This window comes from Nerophis ophidion, linkage group LG23, assembly GCF_033978795.1.
Source record: "Nerophis ophidion isolate RoL-2023_Sa linkage group LG23, RoL_Noph_v1.0, whole genome shotgun sequence".
In the NCBI taxonomy this organism is placed as follows: domain Eukaryota; kingdom Metazoa; phylum Chordata; class Actinopteri; order Syngnathiformes; family Syngnathidae; genus Nerophis; species Nerophis ophidion.
The window spans coordinates 20,106,936-20,133,354 of record NC_084633.1 but is presented as its reverse complement, the minus strand read 5'-3'; the positions used below and the strand labels follow the sequence as shown (position 1 = coordinate 20,133,354).

The window sequence follows — 26,419 nt, the reverse complement described above, 5'->3', positions numbered from 1 at the left end:
CCTGCTCCCAGTGCCACCCACACTGCTTTAAATGTAACTTAGATATTGGGTTTCACTATGTAAAGCGCTTTGAGTCACTTGAGAAAAGCGCTATATAAATATAATTCACCTCACTACTCGATTCAACACAATTTTCCATTAGAACCGCCATCCTAGTCACTGCCGTTGTGTCCTTGGGCAAGACACTTTACCCACCTGCTCCCAGTGCCACCCACACTGCTTTAAATGTAACTTAGATATTGGGTTTCACTATGTAAAGCGCTTTGAGTCACTAGAGAAAAGCGCTATATAAATATAATTCACTTCACTTCACTTTTTTTGTGAAGAAATGTTTAGAATGAAGTTGATGAATCCAGATGGATCTCTATTACAATCCCCAAAGAGGGCACTTTAAGTTGATGATTACTTTTTGGGCGGCATAGCTCGGTTGGTAGAGTGGCCCGTGCCAGCAACTTGAGGGTTGCAGGTTCGATTCCCACTTGTGCCATCCTTGGGCAAGACACTTTACCCACCTGCTCCCAGTGCCACCCACACTGCTTTAAATGTAACTTAGATATTGGGTTTCACTATGTAAAGCGCTTGGAGTCACTAGAGAAAAGCGCTATATAAAATATAATTCACTTCACAACTTTATTATAAGGAAAGTGAAGATTTTGGGAACAACAGCAACTCTGCCAGCAACTTGAGGGTTGCAGGTTCGATTCCCCGCTTCCGCCATCCTAGTCACTGCCGTTGTGTCCTTGGGCAAGACACTTTACCCACCTGCTCCCAGTGCCACCCACACTGCTTTAAATGGAACTTAGATATTGGGTTTCACTATGTAAAGCGCTTTGAGTCACTAGAGAAAAGCGCTATATAAAATATAATTCACTTCACTTCACAACTTTATTATAAGGAAAGTGAGGATTTTGGGAACAACAGCAACTCTGCCAGCAACTTGAGGGTTGCAGGTTCGATTCCCACTTGTGCCATCCTAGTCACTGCCGTTGTGTCCTTGGGCAAGACACTTGACCCACCTGCTCCCAGTGCCACCCACACTGCTTTAAATGTAACTCAGATATTGGGTTTCACTATGTAAAGTGCTTTGAGTCACTTAAGAAAAGCGCTATATAAATATGATTCACTTCACTTTCATGTGTAGAAATCTTTATTTATAATTGAATCACTTGTTTACTTTTCAACAAGTTTTCAGTTATTTTTATATCTTTTGTTCCAAATAGTTCAAGAAAGACCACTACAAATGAGCAATATTTTGCTCTGTTATACAATTTAATAAATCAGAAACTGATGACATAGTGCTGTATTTTACTTCTTTATCTCTTTTTTTCAACCAAAAATGCTTTGCTCTGATTAAGACAGGGGTAGGGAACCTATGGCTCTAGAGCCAGATGTGGCTCTTTTGATGACTGCATCTGGCTCTCAGATAAATCTTAGCTGACATTGCTTAACACGATAATTATGAATAATTCCTCTGGAATTCCCAGTGCTAAAAATAACGTCCAACCGTTTCCTACCGCACCTGTTCAAGAAGTCGCATTAATGGTAAGAAGTATTTTATGTCACAATGGGGGGGGGGGGTCGCAGTTTGCTGCGGGGTAGTTCTCCCGGGAAGGCAGACGGACTACTCGGGACATGGCATTTAGGTAAAAACATGATTTAATTTTAACTAAAAAAATCTACAAACAAAAATCGCTCACAGCGGAGGCACAACTTGGGCTAAGGAAGAAAGCTAACGCATAAACAGACTATGAACATAAATCAAACAAAACTTACTTGGCATGGCATGAAGCACGAAACTATGGCAAGGCATGAAACAAGTCAGCACAGGGCCACTGACTGGCAAAGACAAGCTTAAATACTGCCTCTGATTAGTGCTCGGGAAGCAGGTGAGCAGGCATGTTGTCCACCAGAGACAGGTGGACAACATGAGTAACCAAGGAAACCAGCCAAGGGAGTGGAAGAAAACAGGAACTTAAAGAGTCCAAAGGACAAACAGCACATGGCCAAACAAAAACATGATCAACAGACATGACATTTTATTTATTATTGGTTAGCTTCAGAATAACAATGTTATTGAAAAGAATAAGAGACTTATTATACTTTAAAAATGTTGGTCTTACTTAAAAATGCACGCATTTAGTTGTATTCAGTGTTAAATAATATGATATGGCTCTCACGGAAATACATTTTTGAAATATGGCTTTCATGGCTCTCTCAGCCAAAAAGGTTCCCGACCCCTGGTGTAGTGGGTACTTGAATTAAAAACATGTTCACAGGGGGTACATAACTTAAAAAGGGTTGAGAACCACTGGTGTAAAGCACGTCAGCACTGGACTCTAGAGCAGCGGGGACGCCTTCTCTGGAGTGATGAATCACGCTTTTCCATCTGGCAATCTGATGGACCAGTCTGGGCGTGGAGGTTGCCAGGAGAACGCTACGTTTCGGACTGCATTGTGCCGAGTGGGACATTTAGTGGAGCAGGAACTATGATGTAGGGGTTGTTTTTCAGGAGTTGGGCTCGGCCCCTTAGTTCCAGTGAAAGGAACTTTAAATGCTGCAGGATACCAAAACATTTTGGACAATTCCATGCTCCCAACAGTTTGGAGCTGGCCCCTTCCTTTTCCAACATGAATGTGCACCACTGCATAAAGACATTGATAACAAGAGTCCGGTTTGAATGAACTTGACTGGCCTGCACAGAGTCCTGACCTGAACCCGATAGAACAGCTTTGGGATGAATTGGAACGGAGACTGAGAGCTAGGCCTTCTTCACCAACGGTAGAAAATTCCTTTAAACACACTCTGCAACCTTGTGGACGGCCTTCCCAGAAGAGTTGAAGCTGTAATGGCTGCAAAAGGTGGCGCGAATGGGGTGGCACTTCAAGTTCATATGAGAGTCAAGGCCGGTGGCCAAATACTTTTGGCAATATAGTGTATGTGGCTTCAAATACACATTCAGACATACAGTTTTCTTTTATTTGCAATGACAAGTACCATATACATCATCAAGATGCATTATTCCGCACCCTCTTTTTTTTCCTTTTTCCATTTGAACAATGTGAACCTCTTGTTCTTTTCTGTTATTGTCCTCCTTCAAGAGTCATCACTTGCGTATTAGCCTGGGCCTCTTGCCTGTGCTGTACCTGCCTCTTCTCTTTGAGTTAAGGTGTATTTCTGTTGTTGATTCAGCTGAGGGTAAAAGGGGATGATAACCCAGCAGATCAGGAGCTGCCCATAGACAGCTGGCTTATTACCCAAGGAATGGTGAGGACTCCATCGTTAGTGTGTCCTCCTCCTAATCCCACCCCGACATTACCACCTCTTTCATTCGGCCTCATCCATAATCCAAAACCCCGAAACTAGTCTTCCCTCTCCCAACTTCATGTCTAGTATAGATGTTGGTACTGACCAGGGGCGTCACTAGACCTAATACTTTACTGGGGCACACCTGGGGCACAAATAATTCATGTGAGCGTGCAAAGCGCGCAAGCAAAAACATTTTTAGCACTTATTTATCATAAAAAATACATAAATAGTGCTTTAAACTATGAAATCATATCAGATGATGTTATATGTGTCACGTGGGGGTCGCATTTTAATGCGGGATCGTTCCTCCAACGCAAACATAGACACTCCGGACAACAACTAAAAGGTAAGAATGATTTAATAACAAAACACTGGTACAAAAACAGACGAAAAGAAACGCGTGGCGAAAGCACAGAAGCTAATGCTAACACTAGCACAGGATCAGGTAACAAGAAATCTAGAATTACCAACGAAACAGTTGCATACCGCAAACAAGGGACCAAGACCGACCGACGGGACAAGGCAGGCTTAAATAAGGAAGTAATTAACAAAAACAGGTGTGCGTCTGGAACCCTCAGCAGGTGAAATTAGTATGTTGCCATGGTGACCAAACTGACTCACAAAAAAGGTACACAAACAACATAGGGAGTCCAAACTAACAGAAAATAACTAAACTAAACATGATCCAGACTACGGATCATGACAATATGGATCTTTGATGAACCACCTGAAATTAACTCATGCATTTGACCTACTTGTGCACTTTTTTACTCCAGACTTCTAAACTGCTACTGGTAAAAGCAAAAAGGAAGAGCAATGAATCTTTTTGAAATATTTATCGCGGTAATCATCTGCAAATTTAACATCTACAAAAGTAAAACAAAAAATAAAGCAGCCCTACGTCTCTGGGTTCTTTTATATTATTTAATTTCCATTTCTGGCAATGTGGCTGATCCTATTTCAGATACACAAAACTATCAAATATACACAAAACAATAAAGCCACAGTAGTAGAATAAATGAACAACTGTTCAGGGAATCATTTTCTAAGAAGTAAACTGTAACGTCTCCTTTTCATTTTTGCAAAGTGGTCAATCACGTTGGACAGACATGGAATTATTACAGTAACTGTTATACAGTTGACCAGTGGTTCCCAACTGCTGGCTCCTCACATAAAAGTGGATTGTGGGTCATTTTCAGTCACAATTGTGCATGAAAATAAAAAAGTTTAGGGAGAAAAAAGTCAAATTGTGGCAACAAAACCAGATTATTTTAGCCTTTTTTCTAGCGACTATTAGTGAGTATTTTAGCAAAAGGCAAAGCGACTAACAAGTTGGAGGAGGACTCAGGACAGACATGGAAATATATTTAATAAAAATCTAAATGGGGCAACAAAACCCGATATTTTCAGCCATCTTTCTGAAAACAAATACTATTTTCTCTGGAAATAAAAGCAGATGCTTTAGCTGTAGCCATTTTCCTGGTGACAAAACAAGATTATTTTAGTCAAAGTCGCACAAGTCTACTGTGCTATTTTTCTGTGAGATAAACTTGAATGATTTAAAAATTTGGCTCAAGACTTGATGATATGGAAAAATGTTTTTCTTCCTGAAGATAAAGCATTTGAGAAGCACTCAACTCACACATGCTGACTCCAAATCATCATGGATGCAGAAGCAGCAGACAATAACCAACATGATGTTTCATGTTCATTGGAAATTCCCCCGACAGCTCGTACAGCAAATGAATATGTTTGTCTTGATACAAGGAATAATGTTAGCTAACTTAGCATCAACTTAAGACAATGATGTTGCCTAGCTAGCGAGGACTTCACTTACATCTCTCATTCCTGCTGCTTCTTCTCTGCTGCGGGACAATAACTTTCTGATATCTATCTAGGAGTTACAGTTTGAGTCGAAACAAAATCAAAATAATGTAATTAACAAATTGTTGTTGGCTAACGTTACCTACCTCACGCAGTGATTCGCAGCCTCTCTCTCTCTCTCTCTCAACCGAAGTCTCGATTCACACGTGAATAAATTACCATATTAATTAGCCAATGTTAGTGGAGTGAATACAGTAGCAATCAATTACCATACTAAGTAGTATGTGCGCTGTTGTCTATGTTATGTAGACTTAAAACTCTGAAGCGTTTTTTTTTTTTAGTGGTGAAACTTTTACTGGGGCACTGCAGATCAACAGTGGGGCACGTGCCCCAGTGAAATATGTCTGGCGACGCCCCTGGTACTGACACTTTCCACCTTAATCTCACTTCCCCTTAGGGAGCAAATAGCCATTACTCAACTTTTACTGGGGCACTGCAGATCAACAGTGGGGCACGTGCCCCAGTGAAATATGTCTGGCGACGCCCCTGGTACTGACACTTTCCACCTTAATCTCACTTCCCCTTAGGGAGCAAATGGCCATTACTCAACCCTTCACTTGAGTTCATTATCTTCCTAGATCCATTTTGTTTCATTAGGACACTAAAACTATTCAACTAAATTGTTCTGGTGCCACATTTTCAAAAGTGACGGATTCTTTTTAAGACACGAGCTCCTTGATGTTCTTAGCATTGCTCTAATGCAGGGGTGTCCAAAATTTTTCCGCACACGGAAAAAATTCAAGCAAGTTCGGGCCATTTTGATATTTTTCATTTTCAAACCATAACAAAATATATGGATTTTTTTTCTTATCTTTAGAGCTCCTGGGGAGCATAGAGGGTTTCAGTCACTAAGATGTTAAAAATAAGTCAAATTATTATTATTATTTTGTATTTAATGCTTACAGTAAATCTCTATATCAACTTGAGGTTGATAGTAAACATAAAACAAATAAGGTTTTATGCAATTTTTGTCAAAGACAACTTTGTTTTTTATAGTAAAACTGAAATATGCAGTATTTAGATGGATGGATAGAACTTTATTGATTCCTTCAGGAGAGTTCCTTTTATTTAGCAATTAATAATGCAGGACACCATTGATTTTGATGATTTAATATTTTTGAGTAATCACAGTGAAAAATAAAATAAAATCCTACCAAATATATTTAAGTGATACACTTTTATTATTTTTTTTGTTACTTTTAACACTTAAATTACAAGATCTACTTCAGACATATCTGTCGATTTTACTTTCGAACTATTATTTTGTTTTGTTTTATGCTCTTTTGTCAAATAAAACTTTGATTTTTTTTATAGGGCAACCACACAATATATGCAATATTTTTTACACATAAAACATTTTAAAGTGACATTTTTTAAGTAATAATTCATTATAACACAGATTTTTGTGTTGTTTTTTTTATGAGCAATGGCAAAAAAAAAGAAAAATATACAAAGACACAAGAAAAAAAATGGCAGTTTTGTGTCAACATTGCAACTTTTTCCTCATTAGATTTCACCTCATTCTGCTTTTTTAAAATGTTTTATCTTTTATTTTTGCAGTACTATCAACTTTGCCATTTTTGCAGAATGTGTGGCGGGCCGGTAAACGATTAGCTGCGGGCCGCAAATGGCCCCCGGGGGCGCACTTTGGACACCGCTGCTCTGTTTTTAAGTGCCGTCTACAGAAAAGACTATTCCAAGATCCCTTGTATGACTTACTAGAGTAAATTAAAAAGACTATTCCAAGATCCCTTATATGACTTACTAGAGTAAATTAAAAAGACTATTCCAAGATCCCTTATATGACTTACTAGAATAAATTAAAAAGACTATTCCAAGATCCCTTATATGACTTACTAAAGTAAATTAAAAAGACTATTCCAAGATCCCTTATATGACTTACTAGAGTAAATTAAAAAGACTATTCCAAGATCCCTTATATGACTTACTAAAGTAAATTAAAACGACTATTCCAAGATCCCTTGTATGACTTACTAAAGTAAATTAAAAAGACTATTCCAAGATCCCTTATATGACTTACTAAAGTAAATTAAAAAGACTATTCCAAGATCCCTTATATGACTTACTAAAGTAAATTAAAAAGACTATTCCAAGATCCCTTATATGACTTACTAAAGTAAATTAAAAAGACTATTCCAAGATCCCTTATATGACTTACTAGAGTAAATTAAAAAGACTATTCCAAGATCCCTTATATGACTTACTAAAGTAAATTAAAAAGACTATTCCAAAATCCCTTATATGACTTACTAAAGTAAATTCAAAAGACTATTCCAAGATCCCTTATATGACTTACTAGAGTAAATTAAAAAGACTATTCCAAGATCCCTTATATGACTTACTAGAGTAAATTAAAAAGACTATTCCAAGATCCCTTATATGACTTACTAAAGTAAATTAAAAAGACTATTCCAAGATCCCTTATATGACTTACTAGAGTAAATTAAAAAGACTATTCCAAGATCCCTTATATGACTTACTAAAGTAAATTAAAAATACTATTCCAAGATCCCTTATATGACTTACTAGAGTAAATTAAAAAGACTATTCCAAGATCCCTTATATGACTTACTAGAGTAAATTAAAAAGACTATTCCAAGATCCCTTATATGACTTACTAAAGTAAATTAAAAAGACTATTCCAAGATCCCTTATATGACTTACTAGAGTAAATTAAAAAGACTATTCCAAGATCCCTTATATGACTTACTAGAGTAAATTAAAAAGACTATTCCAAGATCCCTTATATGACTTACTAGAGTAAATTAAAAAGACTATTCCAAGATCCCTTATATGACTTACTAAAGTAAATTAAAAAGACTATTCCAAGATCCCTTATATGACTTACTAAAGTAAATTAAAAAGACTATTCCAAGATCCCTTATATGACTTACTAAAGTAAATTAAAAAGACTATTCCAAGATCCCTTATATGACTTACTAAAGTAAATTAAAAAGACTATTCCAAGATCCCTTATATGACTTACTAGAGTAAATTAAAAAGACTATTCCAAGATCCCTTATATGACTTACTAGAGTAAATTAAAAAGACTATTCCAAGATCCCTTATATGACTTACTAGAGTAAATTAAAAAGACTATTCCAAGATCCTTTATATGACTTACTAAAGTAAATCAAAAAGACTATTCCAAGATCCCTTATATGACTTACTAAAGTAAATTAAAAAGACTATTCCAAGATCCCTTATATGACTTACTAAAGTAAATTAAAAAGACTATTCCAAGATCCCTTATATGACTTACTAAAGTAAATTAAAAAGACTATTCCAAGATCCCTTATATGACTTACTAGAGTAAATTAAAAAGACTATTCCAAGATCCCTTATATGACTTACTAGAGTAAATTAAAAAGACTATTCCAAGATCCTTTATATGACTTACTAAAGTAAATCAAAAAGACTATTCCAAGATCCCTTATATGACTTACTAAAGTAAATTCAAAAGACTATTCCAAGATCCTTTATATGACTTACTAGAGTAAATTAAAAAGACTATTCCAAGATCCTTTATATGACTTACTAAAGTAAATCAAAAAGACTATTCCAAGATCCCTTATATGACTTACTAAAGTAAATTAAAAAGACTATTCCAAGATCCCTTATATGACTTACTAGAGTAAATGAAAAAGACTATTCCAAGATCCCTTATATGACTTACTAGAGTAAATTAAAAAGACTATTCCAAGATCCCTTATATGACTTACTAAAGTAAATTAAAAAGACTATTCCAAGATCCCTTATATGACTTACTAGAGTAAATTAAAAAGACTATTCCAAGATCCCTTATATGACTTACTAAAGTAAATTCAAAAGACTATTCCAAGATCCCTTATATGACTTACTAAAGTAAATTAAAAAGACTATTCCAAGATCCCTTATATGACTTACTAAAGTAAATTAAAAAGACTATTCCAAGATCCCTTATATGACTTACTAGAGTAAATTAAAAAGACTATTCCAAGATCCCTTATATGACTTACTAGAGTAAATTAAAAAGACTATTCCAAGATCCCTTATATGACTTACTAGAGTAAATTAAAAAGACTATTCCAAGATCCCTTATATGACTTACTAAAGTAAATTAAAACGACTATTCCAAGATCCCTTGTATGACTTACTAAAGTAAATTAAAAAGACTATTCCAAGATCCCTTATATGACTTACTAAAGTAAATTAAAAAGACTATTCCAAGATCCCTTATATGACTTACTAGAGTGAATTAAAAAGACTATTCCAAGATCCCTTATATGACTTACTAAAGTAAATTAAAAAGACTATTCCAAAATCCCTTATATGACTTACTAAAGTAAATTCAAAAGACTATTCCAAGATCCCTTATATGACTTACTAGAGTAAATTAAAAAGACTATTCCAAGATCCCTTATATGACTTACTAGAGTAAATTAAAAAGACTATTCCAAGATCCCTTATATGACTTACTAAAGTAAATTCAAAAGACTATTCCAAGATCCCTTATATGACTTACTAAAGTAAATTAAAAAGACTATTCCAAGATCCCTTATATGACTTACTAAAGTAAATTAAAAAGACTATTCCAAGATCCCTTATATGACTTACTAAAGTAAATTAAAAAGACTATTCCAAGATCCCTTATATGACTTACTAAAGTAAATTAAAAAGACTATTCCAAGATCCCTTATATGACTTACTAGAGTAAATTAAAAAGACTATTCCAAGATCCCTTATATGACTTACTAGAGTAAATTAAAAAGACTATTCCAAGATCCTTTATATGACTTACTAAAGTAAATCAAAAAGACTATTCCAAGATCCCTTATATGACTTACTAAAGTAAATTCAAAAGACTATTCCAAGATCCTTTATATGACTTACTAGAGTAAATTAAAAAGACTATTCCAAGATCCTTTATATGACTTACTAAAGTAAATCAAAAAGACTATTCCAAGATCCCTTATATGACTTACTAAAGTAAATTAAAAAGACTATTCCAAGATCCCTTATATGACTTACTAAAGTAAATTAAAAAGACTATTCCAAGATCCCTTATATGACTTACTAAAGTAAATGAAAAAGACTATTCCAAGATCCCTTATATGACTTACTAGAGTAAATTAAAAAGACTATTCCAAGATCCCTTATATGACTTACTAAAGTAAATTAAAAAGACTATTCCAAGATCCCTTATATGACTTACTAGAGTAAATTAAAAAGACTATTCCAAGATCCCTTATATGACTTACTAGAGTAAATTAAAAAGACTATTCCAAGATCCCTTATATGACTTACTAAAGTAAATTAAAAAGACTATTCCAAGATCCCTTATATGACTTACTAGAGTAAATCAAAAAGACTATTCCAAGATCCCTTATATGACTTACTAAAGTAAATTAAAAAGACTATTCCAAGATCCCTTATATGACTTACTAAAGTAAATTCAAAAGACTATTCCAAGATCCCTTATATGACTTACTAAAGTAAATTAAAAAGACTATTCCAAGATCCCTTATATAACTTACTAGAGTAAATTAAAAAGACTATTCCAAGATCCCTTATATTACTTACTAAAGTAAATTAAAAAGACTATTCCAAGATCCCTTATATTACTTACTAAAGTAAATTAAAAAGACTATTCCAAGATCCCTTATATTACTTACTAAAGTAAATTAAAAAGACTATTCCAAGATCCCTTATATGACTTACTAAAGTAAATTAAAAAGACTATTCCAAGATCCCTTATATGACTTACTAGAGTAAATGAAAAAGACTATTCCAAGATCCCTTATATGACTTACTAGAGTAAATTAAAAAGACTATTCCAAGATCCCTTATATGACTTACTAAAGTAAATTAAAAAGACTATTCCAAGATCCCTTATATGACTTACTAGAGTAAATTAAAAAGACTATTCCAAGATCCCTTATATGACTTACTAAAGTAAATTAAAAAGACTATTCCAAGATCCCTTATATGACTTACTAAAGTAAATTAAAAAGACTATTCCAAGATCCCTTATATGACTTACTAAAGTAAATTCAAAAGACTATTCCAAGATCCCTTATATGACTTACTAAAGTAAATTAAAAAGACTATTCCAAGATCCCTTATATGACTTACTAAAGTAAATTAAAAAGACTATTCCAAGATCCCTTATATGACTTACTAGAGTAAATTAAAAAGACTATTCCAAGATCCCTTATATGACTTACTAAAGTAAATTAAAAAGACTATTCCAAGATCCCTTATATGACTTACTAAAGTAAATTAAAACGACTATTCCAAGATCCCTTATATGACTTACTAAAGTAAATTCAAAAGACTATTCCAAGATCCCTTATATGACTTACTAAAGTAAATTCAAAAGACTATTCCAAGATCCCTTATATGACTTACTAAAGTAAATTAAAAAGACTATTCCAAGATCCCTTATATGACTTACTAAAGTAAATTAAAAAGACTATTCCAAGATCCCTTATATGACTTACTAGAGTAAATTAAAAAGACTATTCCAAGATCCCTTATATGACTTACTAAAGTAAATTAAAAAGACTATTCCAAGATCCCTTATATGACTTACTAAAGTAAATTAAAAAGACTATTCCAAGATCCCTTATATGACTTACTAAAGTAAATTCAAAAGACTATTCCAAGATCCCTTATATGACTTACTAAAGTAAATTCAAAAGACTATTCCAAGATCCCTTATATAACTTACTAGAGTAAATTAAAAAGACTATTCCAAGATCCCTTATATGACTTACTAAAGTAAATTCAAAAGACTATTCCAAGACCCCTTATATGACTTACTAAAGTAAATTAAAAAGACTATTCCAAGATCCCTTATATGACTTACTAAAGTAAATTAAAAAGACTATTCCAAGATCCCTTATATGACTTACTAAAGTAAATTAAAAAGACTATTCCAAGATCCCTTATATGACTTACTAAAGTAAATTCAAAAGACTATTCCAAGATCCCTTATATGACTTACTAAAGTAAATTAAAAAGACTATTCCAAGATCCCTTATATGACTTACTAAAGTAAATTAAAAAGACTATTCCAAGATCCCTTATATGACTTACTAAAGTAAATTCAAAAGACTATTCCAAGATCCCTTATATGACTTACTAAAGTAAATTAAAAAGACTATTCCAAGATCCCTTATATGACTTACTAAAGTAAATTAAAAAGACTATTCCAAGATCCCTTATATGACTTACTAGAGTAAATTAAAAAGACTATTCCAAGATCCCTTATATGACTTACTAAAGTAAATTAAAAAGACTATTCCAAGATCCCTTATATGACTTACTAAAGTAAATTCAAAAGACTATTCCAAGATCCCTTATATAACTTACTAGAGTAAATTAAAAAGACTATTCCAAGATCCCTTATATGACTTACTAGAGTAAATTAAAAAGACTATTCCAAGATCCCTTATATGACTTACTAAAGTAAATTCAAAAGACTATTCCAAGATCCCTTATATAACTTACTAGAGTAAATTAAAAAGACTATTCCAAGATCCCTTATATGACTTACTAAAGTAAATTCAAAAGACTATTCCAAGATCCCTTATATGACTTACTAAAGTAAATTAAAAAGACTATTCCAAGATCCCTTATATGACTTACTAAAGTAAATTAAAAAGACTATTCCAAGATCCCTTATATGACTTACTAAAGTAAATTAAAAAGACTATTCCAAGATCCCTTATATGACTTACTAAAGTAAATTCAAAAGACTATTCCAAGATCCCTTATATGACTTACTAAAGTAAATTAAAAAGACTATTCCAAGATCCCTTATATGACTTACTAAAGTAAATTAAAAAGACTATTCCAAGATCCCTTATATGACTTACTAGAGTAAATTAAAAAGACTATTCCAAGATCCCTTATATGACTTACTAGAGTAAATTAAAAAGACTATTCCAAGATCCCTTATATGTCTTACTAAAGTAAATTAAAAAGACTATTCCAAGATCCCTTATATAACTTACTAGAGTAAATTAAAAAGACTATTCCAAGATCCCTTATATGACTTACTAAAGTAAATTAAAAAGACTATTCCAAGATCCCTTATATGACTTACTAGAGTAAATTAAAAAGACTATTCCAAGATCCTTTATATGACTTACTAAAGTAAATCAAAAAGACTATTCCAAGATCCCTTATATGACTTACTAAAGTAAATTCAAAAGACTATTCCAAGATCCTTTATATGACTTACTAGAGTAAATTAAAAAGACTATTCCAAGATCCCTTATATGACTTACTAAAGTAAATTCAAAAGACTATTCCAAGATCCCTTATATGACTTACTAAAGTAAATTAAAAAGACTATTCCAAGATCCCTTATATGACTTACTAAAGTAAATTAAAAAGACTATTCCAAGATCCCTTATATGACTTACTAAAGTAAATTAAAAAGACTATTCCAAGATCCCTTATATGACTTACTAAAGTAAATTCAAAAGACTATTCCAAGATCCCTTATATGACTTACTAAAGTAAATTAAAAAGACTATTCCAAGATCCCTTATATGACTTACTAAAGTAAATTAAAAAGACTATTCCAAGATCCCTTATATGACTTACTAGAGTAAATTAAAAAGACTATTCCAAGATCCCTTATATGACTTACTAGAGTAAATTAAAAAGACTATTCCAAGATCCCTTATATGTCTTACTAAAGTAAATTAAAAAGACTATTCCAAGATCCCTTATATAACTTACTAGAGTAAATTAAAAAGACTATTCCAAGATCCCTTATATGACTTACTAAAGTAAATTAAAAAGACTATTCCAAGATCCCTTATATGACTTACTAAAGTAAATTACTCTGGGAAAATGTGTCTGTACTTTGTGTTGCTGTTTCTATGTGACAAGAACGCTGCTGTTTTGAAGGACGTACTGCCCTTAAAAAAATCCGCCTGTTTAAGTTAGCTGTTATTCCAAAAAAGGCAGTCCGCAATTTTAGGCACCTGCTGCAAAAAAGAGATAACAGATCCTTTATAAACGAGGCGATGTCTGCTTCTAAGGAACCTACCGCATAAACACTGTTGAAATCAGAATCTGAATCAGAAATACGTGAATAATCCCTGAGGGAAAATCAAGATTTTCAGCAAAATCCCATTCAAGATAAGAAAAACATTACAGGGAGACAGAACAGGATCGCTGACATGTCTGCCAACTTTGATTGATTGATTAATTGAAACTTGTATTAGTAGATTGCACAGTACAGTACATATTCCGTACAATTGACCACTAAATGGTAACACCCCAATAAGTTTTTCAACTTGTCCACGTTAATCAATTCATGGTAACTTCCGGCGCCCCTTACAACAAAGGTGAGAAACTGGAGAGGCCAAGGGAAAAAAAAACACATAGCCATAGCACACATAAACATGTGTGTAAGAAGGAAACATCAAAGAACACAAAGGACATTAAAGACATTAAAAACACAAAGCTGATGCAAGCAGCCACAAAAGTAAAACAACAACAACAAAAACAACCGGGCGAACGGTGCAATGGACGTCGAGTGGATCTAACATAATAGTGTGAGTCCAGTTCATAGTGGATCCAACATAATAGTGAGAGTTCAGTCCATAGTGGATCTAACATAATAATGAGTCCAGTCCATAGTGGATCTAACATAATAGTGAGAGTTCAGTCCATAGTGGATCTAACATAATAATGAGTCCAGTCCATAGTGGATCTAACATAATAGTGTGAGAGTCCAGTCCATAGTGGATCTAACATAAAATTGTGAGAGTCCAGTCCATAGTGAATCTAACATAATAGTTTGAGAGTCTAGTCCATAGTGGATCCAACATAATAGTGAGAGTTCAGTCCATAGTGGATCTAACATAATAATGAGTCCAGTCCATAGTGGATCTAACATAAAATTGTGAGAGTCCAGTCCATAGTGGATCTAACATACAATTGTGAAAGTCCAGTCCATAGTGGATCTAACATAATAGTTTGAGAGACTAGTCCATAGTGGATCTAACATAATAGTGAGAGTCCAGTTCATAGTGGATTTAACATAATAATGAGTCCAGTCCATAGTGGATCTAACATAATAGTGTGAGAGTCCAGTCCATAGTGGATCTAACATAATAGTTTGAGAGTCTAGTCCATAGTGGATCTAACATAATAGTTTGAGAGTCTAGTCCATAGTGGATCCAACATAATAGTGAGAGTCCAGTTCATAGTGGATTTAACATAATAATGAGTCCAGTCCATAGTGGATCTAACATAATAGTGTGAGAGTCCAGTCCATAGTGGATCTAACATAATAGTTTGAGAGTCTAGTCCATAGTGGATCTAACATAATAGTGAGAGTCCAGTTCATAGTGGATTTAACATAATAATGAGTCCAGTCCATAGTGGATCTAACATAATAGTGTGAGAGTCCAGTCCATAGTGAATCTAACATAATAGTTTGAGAGTCTAGTCCATAGTGGATCTAACATAATAGTGAGAGTCCAGTCCATAGTGGATCTAACATAATAGTGAGAGTCCAGTTCATAGTGGATTTAACATAATAATGAGTCCAGTCCATAGTGGATCTAACATAATAGTGTGAGAGTCCAGTCCAAAGTGGATCTAACATAAAATTGTGAGAGTCCAGTCCATAGTGGATCTAACATAATAGTTTGAGAGTCTAGTCCATAGTGGATCTAACATAATAGTGAGAGTCCAGTTCATAGTGGATCCAACATAATAGTGAGAGTCCAGTCCATAGTGGATCTAACATAATAATGAGTCCAGTCCATAGTGGATCTAACATAATAGTGTGAGAGTCCAGTCCATAGTGGATCTAACATAAAATTGTGAGAGTCCAGTCCATAGTGAATCTAACATAATAGTTTGAGAGTCTAGTCCATAGTGGATCTAACATAATAGTGAGAGTCCAGTTCATAGTGGATCCAACATAATAGTGAGAGTTCAGTCCATAGTGGATCTAACATAATAATGAGTCCAGTCCATAGTGGATCTAACATAAAATTGTGAGAGTCCAGTCCATAGTGGATCTAACATAATAGTGTGAAAGTCCAGTCCATAGTGGATCTAACATAATAGTGAGAGTCCAGTTCATAGTGGATTTAACATAATAATGAGCCCAGTCCATAGTGGATCTAACATAATAGTGTGAGAGTCCAGTCCATAGTGGATCTAACATAATAGTTTGAGAGTCTAGTCCATAGTGGATCTAACATAATAGTGAGAGTCCAGTTCATAGTGGATTTAACATAATAATGAGTCCAGTCCATAGTGGATCTAACATAATAGTGTGAGAGTCCAGTCCATAGTGAATCTAACATAATAGTTTGAGAGTCTAGTCCATAGTGGATCTAACATAATAGTGAGAGTCCAGTTCATAGTGGATTTAACATAATAATGAGTCCAGTCCATAGTGGATCTAACATAATAGTGTGAGAGTCCAGTCCATAGTGGATCTAACATAAAATTGTGAGAGTCCAGTCCATAGTGGATCTAACATAATAGTTTGAGAGTCTAGTCCATAGTGGATCTAACATAATAGTGAGAGTCCAGTTCATAGTGGATCCAACATAATAGTGAGAGTTCAGTCCATAGTGGATCTAACATAATAATGAGTCCAGTCCATAGTGGATCTAACATAATAGTGTGAGAGTCCAGTCCATAGTGGATCTAACATAAAATTGTGAGAGTCCAGTCCATAGTGAATCTAACATAATAGTTTGAGAGTCTAGTCCATAGTGGATCTAACATAATAGTGAGAGTCCAGTTCTGAGTGGATCCAACATAATAGTGAGAGTTCAGTCCATAGTGGATCTAACATAATAATGAGTCCAGTCCATAGTGGATCTAACATAATAGTGTGAGAGTCCAGTTCATAGTGGATCTAACATAATAGTGAGAGTCCAGTCCATAGTGGATCTAACATAATAGTGTGAGAGTCCAGTCCATAGTGGATCTAACATAATAGTGAGAGTCCAGTCCATAGTGGATCTAACATAATAGTGAAAGTCCAGTCCATAGTGGATCTAACATAATAGTGTGAGAGTCCAGTACATAGTGGATCTAACATAATAGTGAGAGTCCAGTCCATAGTGGATCTAACATAGTAGTGAGAGTCCAGTCCATAGTGGATCTAACATAAAATTGTGAGAGTCCAGTCCATAGTGGATCTAACATAAAATTGTGAGAGTCCAGTCCATAGTGGATCTAACATAATAGTGTGAGAGTCCAGTCCATAGTGGATCTAACATAATAGTGTGAGAGTCCAGTCCATAGTGGATCTAACATAATAGTGTGAGAGTCCAGTCCATAATGGATCTAACATAATAGTTTGAGAGTCCAGTCCATATTGGATCTAACATAAAATTGTGAGAGTCCAGTCCATAATGGATCTAACATAATAGTTTGAGAGTCCAGTCCATATTGGATCTAACATAATAGTGTGAGAGTCCAGTCCATAGTGGATCTAACATAATAGTGTGAGAGTCCAGTCCATAGTGGATCTAACATAATAGTGTGAGAGTCCAGTCCATAGTGGATCTAACATAATAGTGTGAGAGTCCAGTCCATAGTGGATCTAACATAATAGTGTGAGAGTCCAGTCCATAGTGAATCTAACATAATAGTTTGAGAGTCTAGTCCATAGTGGATCCAACATAATAGTGAGAGTCCAGTCCATAGTGGATCTAACATAATAGTGAGAGTCCAGTCCATAGTGGATCTAACATAAAATTGTGAGAGTCCAGTCCATAGTGGATCTAACATAAAATTGTGAGAGTCCAGTCCATAGTGGATCTAACATAGAATTGTGAGAGTCCAGTCCATAGTGGATCTAACATAATAGTGTGAGAGTCCAGTCCATAGTGGATCTAACATAATAGTGAGAGTCCAGTCCATAGTGGATCTAACATAATAGTGAGCGTCCAGTCCATAGCGGGGCCAGCAGGAGACCATCCCGAGCGGAGACAGGTCAGCAGTCCAGAGATGTCCCCAACCGATGCACAGACGAGCGGTCCACCCCGGGTCCCGACTTTGGACGGCCAGCATTTCATCCGTGGCCACCGAACCTGTGCCCCCTCCTCCACAAAGGAGAGGGGGGCAGAGCAGAAAAGAAACGGCAGATCAACTGGTCTAAAAGGGGTCTCTGTTTAAAGGCGAGAGTATGCAAAATAGTTTTAAGATTGGACCTAAATGCTTCTACTGAGGTAGCATCTCGAACTATTACCGGTAGAACATTCCAGAGTACAATAGAAAACGCTCTATAGCCCGCAGACTTTTTTTGGGCTCTAGGAATCACTAATAAGCCGGAGTCCTTTGAAGGCAGATTTCTTGCCGGGACATATGGTACAATACAATCGGCAAGATAGGATGGAGCTAGACCGTGTAGTATTTTATACGTAAGTAGTAAAACCTTAAAGTCACATCTTAAGTGCACAGGAAGCCAGTTTAGTCGTAATATGATCAAACTTTGTCGTCACTATCTTGTGTTTGTGTGTCTTGTCACTGCTTTCCTCATCCGATCCGTCTCTTAATTAGGTTGAAGTGATACTAATTACCTAATGGTGTGGAATAATTACCATTAGCGGGCAGCTGTACATACCTTATTAGCATGACACAGCTAATGACAAAACACACACGACAACTCCTCTTCCTGGGATGGATTTTTGTTTTGGGTGTTTTATGATTTATTTGTTTTTCTCTGTGAGCTATGATTCCTCTTCTTTTTATTTCTTCACGTGTGTGTGTGGTGATTATTTGTTATTGTGTGATGACGTGGTTGTGTTTGTGTGGCTTTTGTTCGCCTGGCTCCCCCTGGTTTGTCCATGGCTTTGCTCCATAGATCCCTGTATCGCAGTCCTCTGTCATGGATGACATAGAGGAGTGGCTCTGTGCTGACGTGGTGAGACTTGATTTACCTTGATTTTAATCTTTTTTTTTATTTTTTTTAATGTGTTTGCTTGTTTTTTTTTTTTCTCCCTCACTATTTTTTTCAATCATCCATTCATGCAGCGACCAAAACATTGCTTTCCTCTAACGTTACAACCAACCTTTTTATTCTCACTCATCCCACTTTATTTCCACCAATGACTGAATCACAGATGAACGTGAGGCTTGACTAATACTACATAATAAGAGAGGTTTTAAAAATATCAGTTTATGTTATTGTGGTAGTTGAATGTAGACTGTGTCATATTGTGATTATTTGTTGTATTTTATCCTTATGTAGCAAAATAGTCTAAATATATATACATATATATATATATATATATATATATTAGGGGTGGGCAAATGAATGTGTTAATTATGAGTTAACTCATCAATCTATTAACGCCGACAATTATTTTATCGCACATTTGCGTATGTTGTTTACATCAATCAATCAATCAATGTTTACTTATATAGCCCTAAATCACTAGTGTCTCAAAGGGCTGCACAAACCACCACGACATCCTCGGTAGGCCCACATAAGGGCAAGGAAAACTCACACCCAGTGGGACGTCGGTGACAATGATGACTATGAGAACCTTGGAGAGGAGGAAAGCAATGGATGTCGAGCGGGTCTAACATGATACTGTGAAAGTTCAATCCACAATGGATCCAACACAGTCGCGAGAGTCCAGTCCAAAGAGGATCCAACACACAGCAGCGAGAGTCCCGTTCACAGCGGAGCCAGCAGGAAACCATCCCAAGCGGAGGCGGACCAGCAGCGCAGAGATGTCCCCAGCCGATACACAGGCAAGCAGTACATGGCCACCGGATCGGACCGGACCCCCTCCACACGGGAGAGTGGGACATAGAAGAAAAAGAAAAGAAACGGCAGATCAACTGGTCTAAAAAGGGAGTCTATTTAAAGGCTACATGCTTTTATTTTGTTAACGCCTTTTCTTAACAAGATGGCATGGAGGGGCTCTTGGTAAAGATGGAACATTTGGCAAAAATAGTGGACAATTCTGCAAATGTCCTGGCTGGCTTACAGCGTGGTCACTCCGGGATCACTTACGACCGCCAGACAATTCTGGATGTGGATAGATCGGGCCGTTTTGGACTGAATGAGGCGTGCTTGCTAGAGCGGCTAGCTAGCATGGGAATACTTTGCCGGCTACATCCAGCGGCCTGTGAAGCAGCGGAGTATATGTGTTGTCTGTCTATTTATGAATAATGCAGACCAGGAGTGTTGGCTGACTTCTTAACGTTTACTTTCAGAGCGTGCATATCACAACATACAAGATGCCGTCATGGCGACACAACCTATACATGCTCCTCACTCCTGTTGCATGCTGGGTAGGGTAGTTCTTTTATTCCCTGGCTCATAACATCACAATATAGTACCATGTATATGATGCCTTCAGTTTATCAAAGCACCAAGCAAACAATCGCAAAATTCCCATCATATCAATTCCTAGATATGGTCATAATTATTTTAAGTGCACTACGCAGAATAAACACAACATTATTAATATTGCTACTATGGATAATTTGATCCAAAATTCCCTAAAACAGCCCACTACCTATGATATAGTTTTTTAAACATAAGATCCCTGATAAAAAAAATGTTTCTGCTGTTAGCTCAGAAATTGCCTGTTCAGATGTTATGATTGTGGCTCAGAGATTTGTATGTAGATTATATTTATTTTCCATAACAAACAGAATAACTTAAATACCCTGGCAGTGGCAATAAGCTTAAATGTTTGTATTTACATTTTTGGAGTTGATTTTCATAAAATATGCTATTTAACTGCTACTGTTTAACAAGGACTGATTTAAATTGTGTTTGCACAACAAATGTTTTGGCGCTTTTGTTCATGTGGGAGAATATTCCAATAAAGGTGCACTACACACTACTTTTGAATTCATTATTGGGCTTTGCGTATACAATGCAGTTAATCGCGATTAATCGGAGAAATAGTGCGATTAACTTCGATTAAAATTTTTGCTCGTTGCCCAGCCCTAATATATATATATATATATATATACATATGTAGGTGTGGGAAAAATCACAAGACTACTTCATCTCTACAGAACTGTTTCATGAGGGGTTCCCTCAATCATTAGGAGATTCCTGATGATTGAGGGAACCCCTCATGAAACAGTTCTGTAGAGATGAAGTAGTCTTGTGATTTTTCCCACACCTACATATTGCGCTCTACCACGGTATCGAGCACTATTCTCTGGATAATCCAATTAAGACAGATATATATATATATATATATATATATATATATTAGGGGTGTAACGGTACACAAAAATTTTGGTTCGGTACGTACCTCGGTTTAGAGGTCATGGTTCGGTTCATTTTCGGTACAGTAAGAAGACAACAAAATATAAATTTTTTATGGTTTTTTATTTACCACTGTGAACCACTCAAGCCGTCGTCGCTCGGGTTCCACTGACCACCCAGGAAGGACATGATCGTCGAGCAGGTCTGACTCTTTTATTTTTCAATAAAGGCAGTCTTCGTCGCTCCTCCGTGTCTCGCTCTCCGGTCCGCTCTTTAGTCGGCCGCGTCTCCGTCTCTCGTGTCTTGCTCTTTCTTGCTTCTCGGTCGCTGTTACCGGCTCTCCTACTCCCTCCTTGATCTCTCCTCCTCCTCCCCTTTTATACATCATAAGGAGAAATGTTAACTGTTTGCCGGTGCGCGATCCACGCACCTGAATTACATTGCGGCGGCGTTGCTCCCGACACGCCCCGCCTCTCCGCTCCATCGCATTCTCCGCCTCCTTGCCACCATCTCGGGCAGGGCTCCAGCGTGCCCCGCCCCGCCTCCCCCTCTCCACAACCACATTTGCAAAATCTTCCACCAAAAATATATTTCTTAGTAGAATATTTGACGCGAAGTAATGGGAACCTTGGATAGGTCAATAATTCATAATAACATTGATTTTTATTCAATATTATGTTTTGAGCAATGACAGTTTGAAAGAAAAAAAACATCAATCCATCCATCTTCTTCTTCCGCTTAGCTTAGGTCGGGTCGCGGGGGCAGCAGCCTAAGCAGGGAAACCCAGACTTCTCTCTCCCCAGCCACTTCGTCTAGCTCTTCCCGGGGGATCCCGAGGCGTTCCCAGGCCAGCCGGGAGACATAGTCTTCCCAACGTGTCCTGGGTCTTCCCCGTGGCCTCCTACCGGTTGGACGTGCCCTAAACACCTCCCTGGAGGCGTTCGGGTGGCATCCTGACCAGATGCCCGAACCACCTCATCTGGCTCCTCTCCATGTGGAGGAGCAGCGGCTTTACTTTGAGTTCCTCCTGGATGGCAGAGCTTCTCACCCTATCTCTAAGGGAGAGACCTGGAAACTCATTTGGGCCGCTTGTACCCGTGATCTTATCCTTTCGGTCATGACCCAAAGCTCATGACCATAGGTGAGGATGGGAACGTAGATCGACCGGTAAATTGAGAGCTTTGCCTTCCGGCTCAGCTCCTTCTTCACCACAACGGATCGGTACAACGTCCGCATTACTGAAGACGCCGCACCGATCCGCCTGTCGATCTCACGATCCACTCTTCCCCCACTCGTGAACAAGACTCCTAGGTACTTGAACTCCTCCACTTGGGGCAGGGTCTCCTCCCCAACCCGGAGATGGCACTCCGAGAACCATGGACTCGGACTTGGAGGTGCTGATTCTCATTCCGGCCGCTTCACACTCGGCTGCGAACCGATCCAGAAAAAAAACAGCTTTATTTTATTAGTCAACATTGCAACTTTTTCTAAATGACATTTAACTTTTAAGCTTTTTTAATTTCACTTTTGTTATGTTTTTGTTCATTTTAATTTTAGCATTTTTAGAATGTGCCATGGGCCTTTAAAACATTAGCTGTGGGCCTCTTTGGCACACTTTTGACACACCAGCTATAGATAATCAAAAATAACATCTGATAAAAGTATGGATAAAAAGCGTTTATCATAACTCTCTCGCTCTCTCTGTCTCTGCCCGTCCCTCACGAATGTTGCTGCGTGCACAATTTGTTTTGTTTTTAACCCCTTTTTAACCCAGAACGTACATTGAAAATACACGCAACCCTAACTTAAAATGCCGGACATTTGATGCATTTAAGAAACTCCACCCGGACAGCCCCGCAAAAGAGGAGGTATGGTCTGTCTATCGTAGCCCGGTCGCTGCTAGCATGCCGTGTGTTGTGCCTCGGTGTGCATTGTTTATGCGCTACTTAATATGTCCGTGTGGAAACTCGTTCGGTACACCTCCGAACCAAACCGATACCCCCGTACCGAAACGGTTCAATACGAATATGTTACACCCCTAATATATTTATATATTTATTATATTTACCCTGACTCTCATTTGGTGTCACTTTAAAAGTATCTACTGCAGTGTGGGTATTCTATCATTTACATTCAAAAAAGGGTCAAAAAGGCTCACATGAGCTTCATGCATAGTGGATTTATGTCGATGGGCTTATCAGAAGGCCATTTGCTTATTTAAAAGATTAATTTTGAAGTTTTCTGGTGCTACTGTATGATGAGGCTACATAAACATCCATACTGTATTTTTTTCAAATAGTAGCCCAGGGTTGTCGACTGCACAAAATGTCGTGCATTTTCAAGGCGATGAAACTTTTTTATTATTGCATGTCTGTAATAATATTTTATAAATGATACATGTAATATTCAGTTATTTTTAATTTATACAGAAAGTAATTGTACTTTAAAATAATATGTATTATTGGTAATACAGTATATGTATATGACGATCTATTTTATTAATATAACACATTTGTTATTGTTGTTGCTTTCTATTAGTAAAAAACATTACTTGGGGTCTGCAACCCGCGGCTTTTCTGCAGCCATCATTTTTTTTTTAACCTCAGGCTGAGAAAATGTTGCATTTTTTAAGAGAGTATTTATCATTTCTGACTGTCTGTGAGGTCGTGAAATCGCACAGGCTTGAGTCCCAAGTAAAAAAAAAAAAGGTAAAGCCTGTTTGTTCAGTTCAGCTTCTCAATTGTGCAAGACTTGGGTAAGTTAACCACGAAGAGTTTAATATCACATGGAAAGATTGCTTTTTCTGTAAATTAAAAGAAAAAGAAAAAAAGAGTGAAAAGTTTCTAATCTGTGTTACATTTTGCAGCTCTATACTATTTGACTTTTAGTGGAAGAGGCGGCAAAATGTCTTCTTTGCTAGTAATGATTGCAGACTTCACTGTCTTGTTGTGTAACACATTGCACTTGCTCTACTATAACAGTATCTTGTTGTTAGTATGATAAAACATATTGTATGATTAGGTCAGAATCAATGAGTGGAAAACACCATTTTTTTCCAACAGATCTCTCAATAATCACTTTTTTTCCCCGTTTCTAGAAAGGCGATGCTGCAGATGAAGGTGTAACCAGTGAAGGTACATGAAGTCAATTTGGATTACCGTATTTTTCGGACTATAAAGCACACTTAAAATCCTTTCATTTCCTCGAAATTTGACAGTGCGCTTTTTAACCCGGTGCGCCTAATGTACGGAATAATCTTCCTGACCTCGAAGCAATTTTATTTGGTACACGGTGTAATGATAAGTGCGACCAGTAGATGGCAGTCACACATAGGAGATGCGTGTAGACTGCAATTTGACGCCAGTAAAAAAACACCAAAACTTTAAATGTTCCGTTGAAAATAAAGAACATTACACATGGCGTTAAAAAAATCGGTCAAAATGTTTTAGTATGACTTTGAAGCCGCACCGCTTGATGGATTGTCGGCCCATTACGGCTACCATAGTCAAGAGATCTACAGGTTATCCATACATCTCTGTGCCATGTCGGCTTTAGCACCGCCGGTAAATAGCATGTTAGCATCAATTAGCGTAGCATGCTAGCATCGATTAGCTGGCAGTCACGCCGCGACCAAATATGTCTGATTAGCACGTAAGTCAACATCAACAAAACTCACCTTTGTGATTTAGTTGACTTTATCGTTGCAAATGCATCTGCGGGTTATCCATACATCTCTGTGCCATGTAAAATGTGGAGACACTTTGGTATTGGGTGTCACTATGTAAAGCGCTTTGAGTCACTTGAGAAAAGCACTATATAAATATAATTCACACACTTCACACTTTGGTACATTCAATTGGGGTCTGGCGGCAGATTTCTTGCCAGTGGTGCAACTTGAATCCCTCCCTGTTAGTGTTGTTACACCCTCCGAGGCATGATGTCTCCAAGGTTCCAAAAAATTGTCGAAAAAACGGAAAATAACAGAGCTTCAATCATTTTTTTCTTCTTTTTTTTGTTGTTGTTCTTTGTTTTATGTGAAGATTGCCGAAATAAATAAATAAATGTTCCCCTTTAATGCGCCTTATAATCCGCTGCGCCTTATATATGAAAAAAGACCTGAACGGACCCGCTCATCGGCGGTGCGCCCTATGGTCCAGAAAATACGGTACATTAATGTTCTGCCTTCAAACAATCCATGCATGAGTCGTCGCTGTCACATCCTTCTTTTTATTTCAGAGTTCGACAAGTTCCTAGCTGAGAGATCAAAGGCTGGAGACTCCTCACCTCCGGGGGCTAGTCCTGCTCATCCTGCCCACCCCCCTGCGGGATCTCAGAAGAGGGCGGAACGGACAGAAGATGCCCTCTTTGCCTTGTAGACCCGCCCCCCCCGGTCTCTTGGGCGTCTCAATCACTCTCTTAGGAGGGGTCTTCTGAAGATCCTCACCCTCAATGAGTCCTCCTAGAAACTAAACAGAGGTCCACAGGTTGTAAGGTAACACCATCCGTGGATGTATGTATCTGTTCATGTGGGATGTAGTCACGCTTTACATCTCATTCAGCCTAGGATGGATGGTTGATGTCTAATCCAGCATCGCTAATTACTAATGTACACATTGATCCTTTTGACGGTTTATTGCTACTTTGCACAAGTGTTGTGCTTCTGGTCGTGCATTTCCATTATTTACCCACCTTCAAGTAGTTCTAGTGTTATATTCAAAGTATTGCAATGCTTTTAATACGGAAATAAGCTCGGAGTTTGACTAGAGCAGGGGTGTCCAAAGTGCGGCCCGCAGCTAATCGTTTAGCAGCCCGAAACGCATTCTGTGAAAATTGCAAAATTGATAGTATTGCAAGAATAAAAATGAAAAAAATTTAAAAAAAAAGTGGAATGAGGTGAAATCTAATGAAAAAAAGTGGCAATGTTGACACAAAGCTGCCATGCAGGCCTTTTTTTTTTTTTTCCCTTTTGTTTTTATTTTC

General features: G+C 36.7%; 1 protein-coding gene across 3 annotated transcripts in view; it reads left to right on the top strand.

The window, feature by feature from the left end:
- The window catches only part of LOC133541637 (TOM1-like protein 2), a 74,320-nt gene that overhangs the window by 43,788 nt on the left and 4,113 nt on the right, over positions 1-26,419 (top strand). The window contains exons 13-16 of one of the 3 annotated variants that reach the window (XM_061885158.1): positions 3,190-3,264; positions 19,061-19,120; positions 24,537-24,573; positions 25,676-26,419. The exon at positions 25,676-26,419 is cut by the window's right edge and continues 4,113 nt beyond it. In XM_061885158.1, coding sequence (XP_061741142.1) covers positions 3,190-3,264; positions 19,061-19,120; positions 24,537-24,573; positions 25,676-25,815 — 312 coding nt within the window. In that variant the 3' untranslated portion in view covers positions 25,816-26,419. The remainder of the gene's footprint in view (positions 1-3,189; positions 3,265-19,060; positions 19,121-24,536; positions 24,574-25,675) is intronic. The other 2 variants (XM_061885159.1, XM_061885160.1) reach the window with 2 other exon arrangements.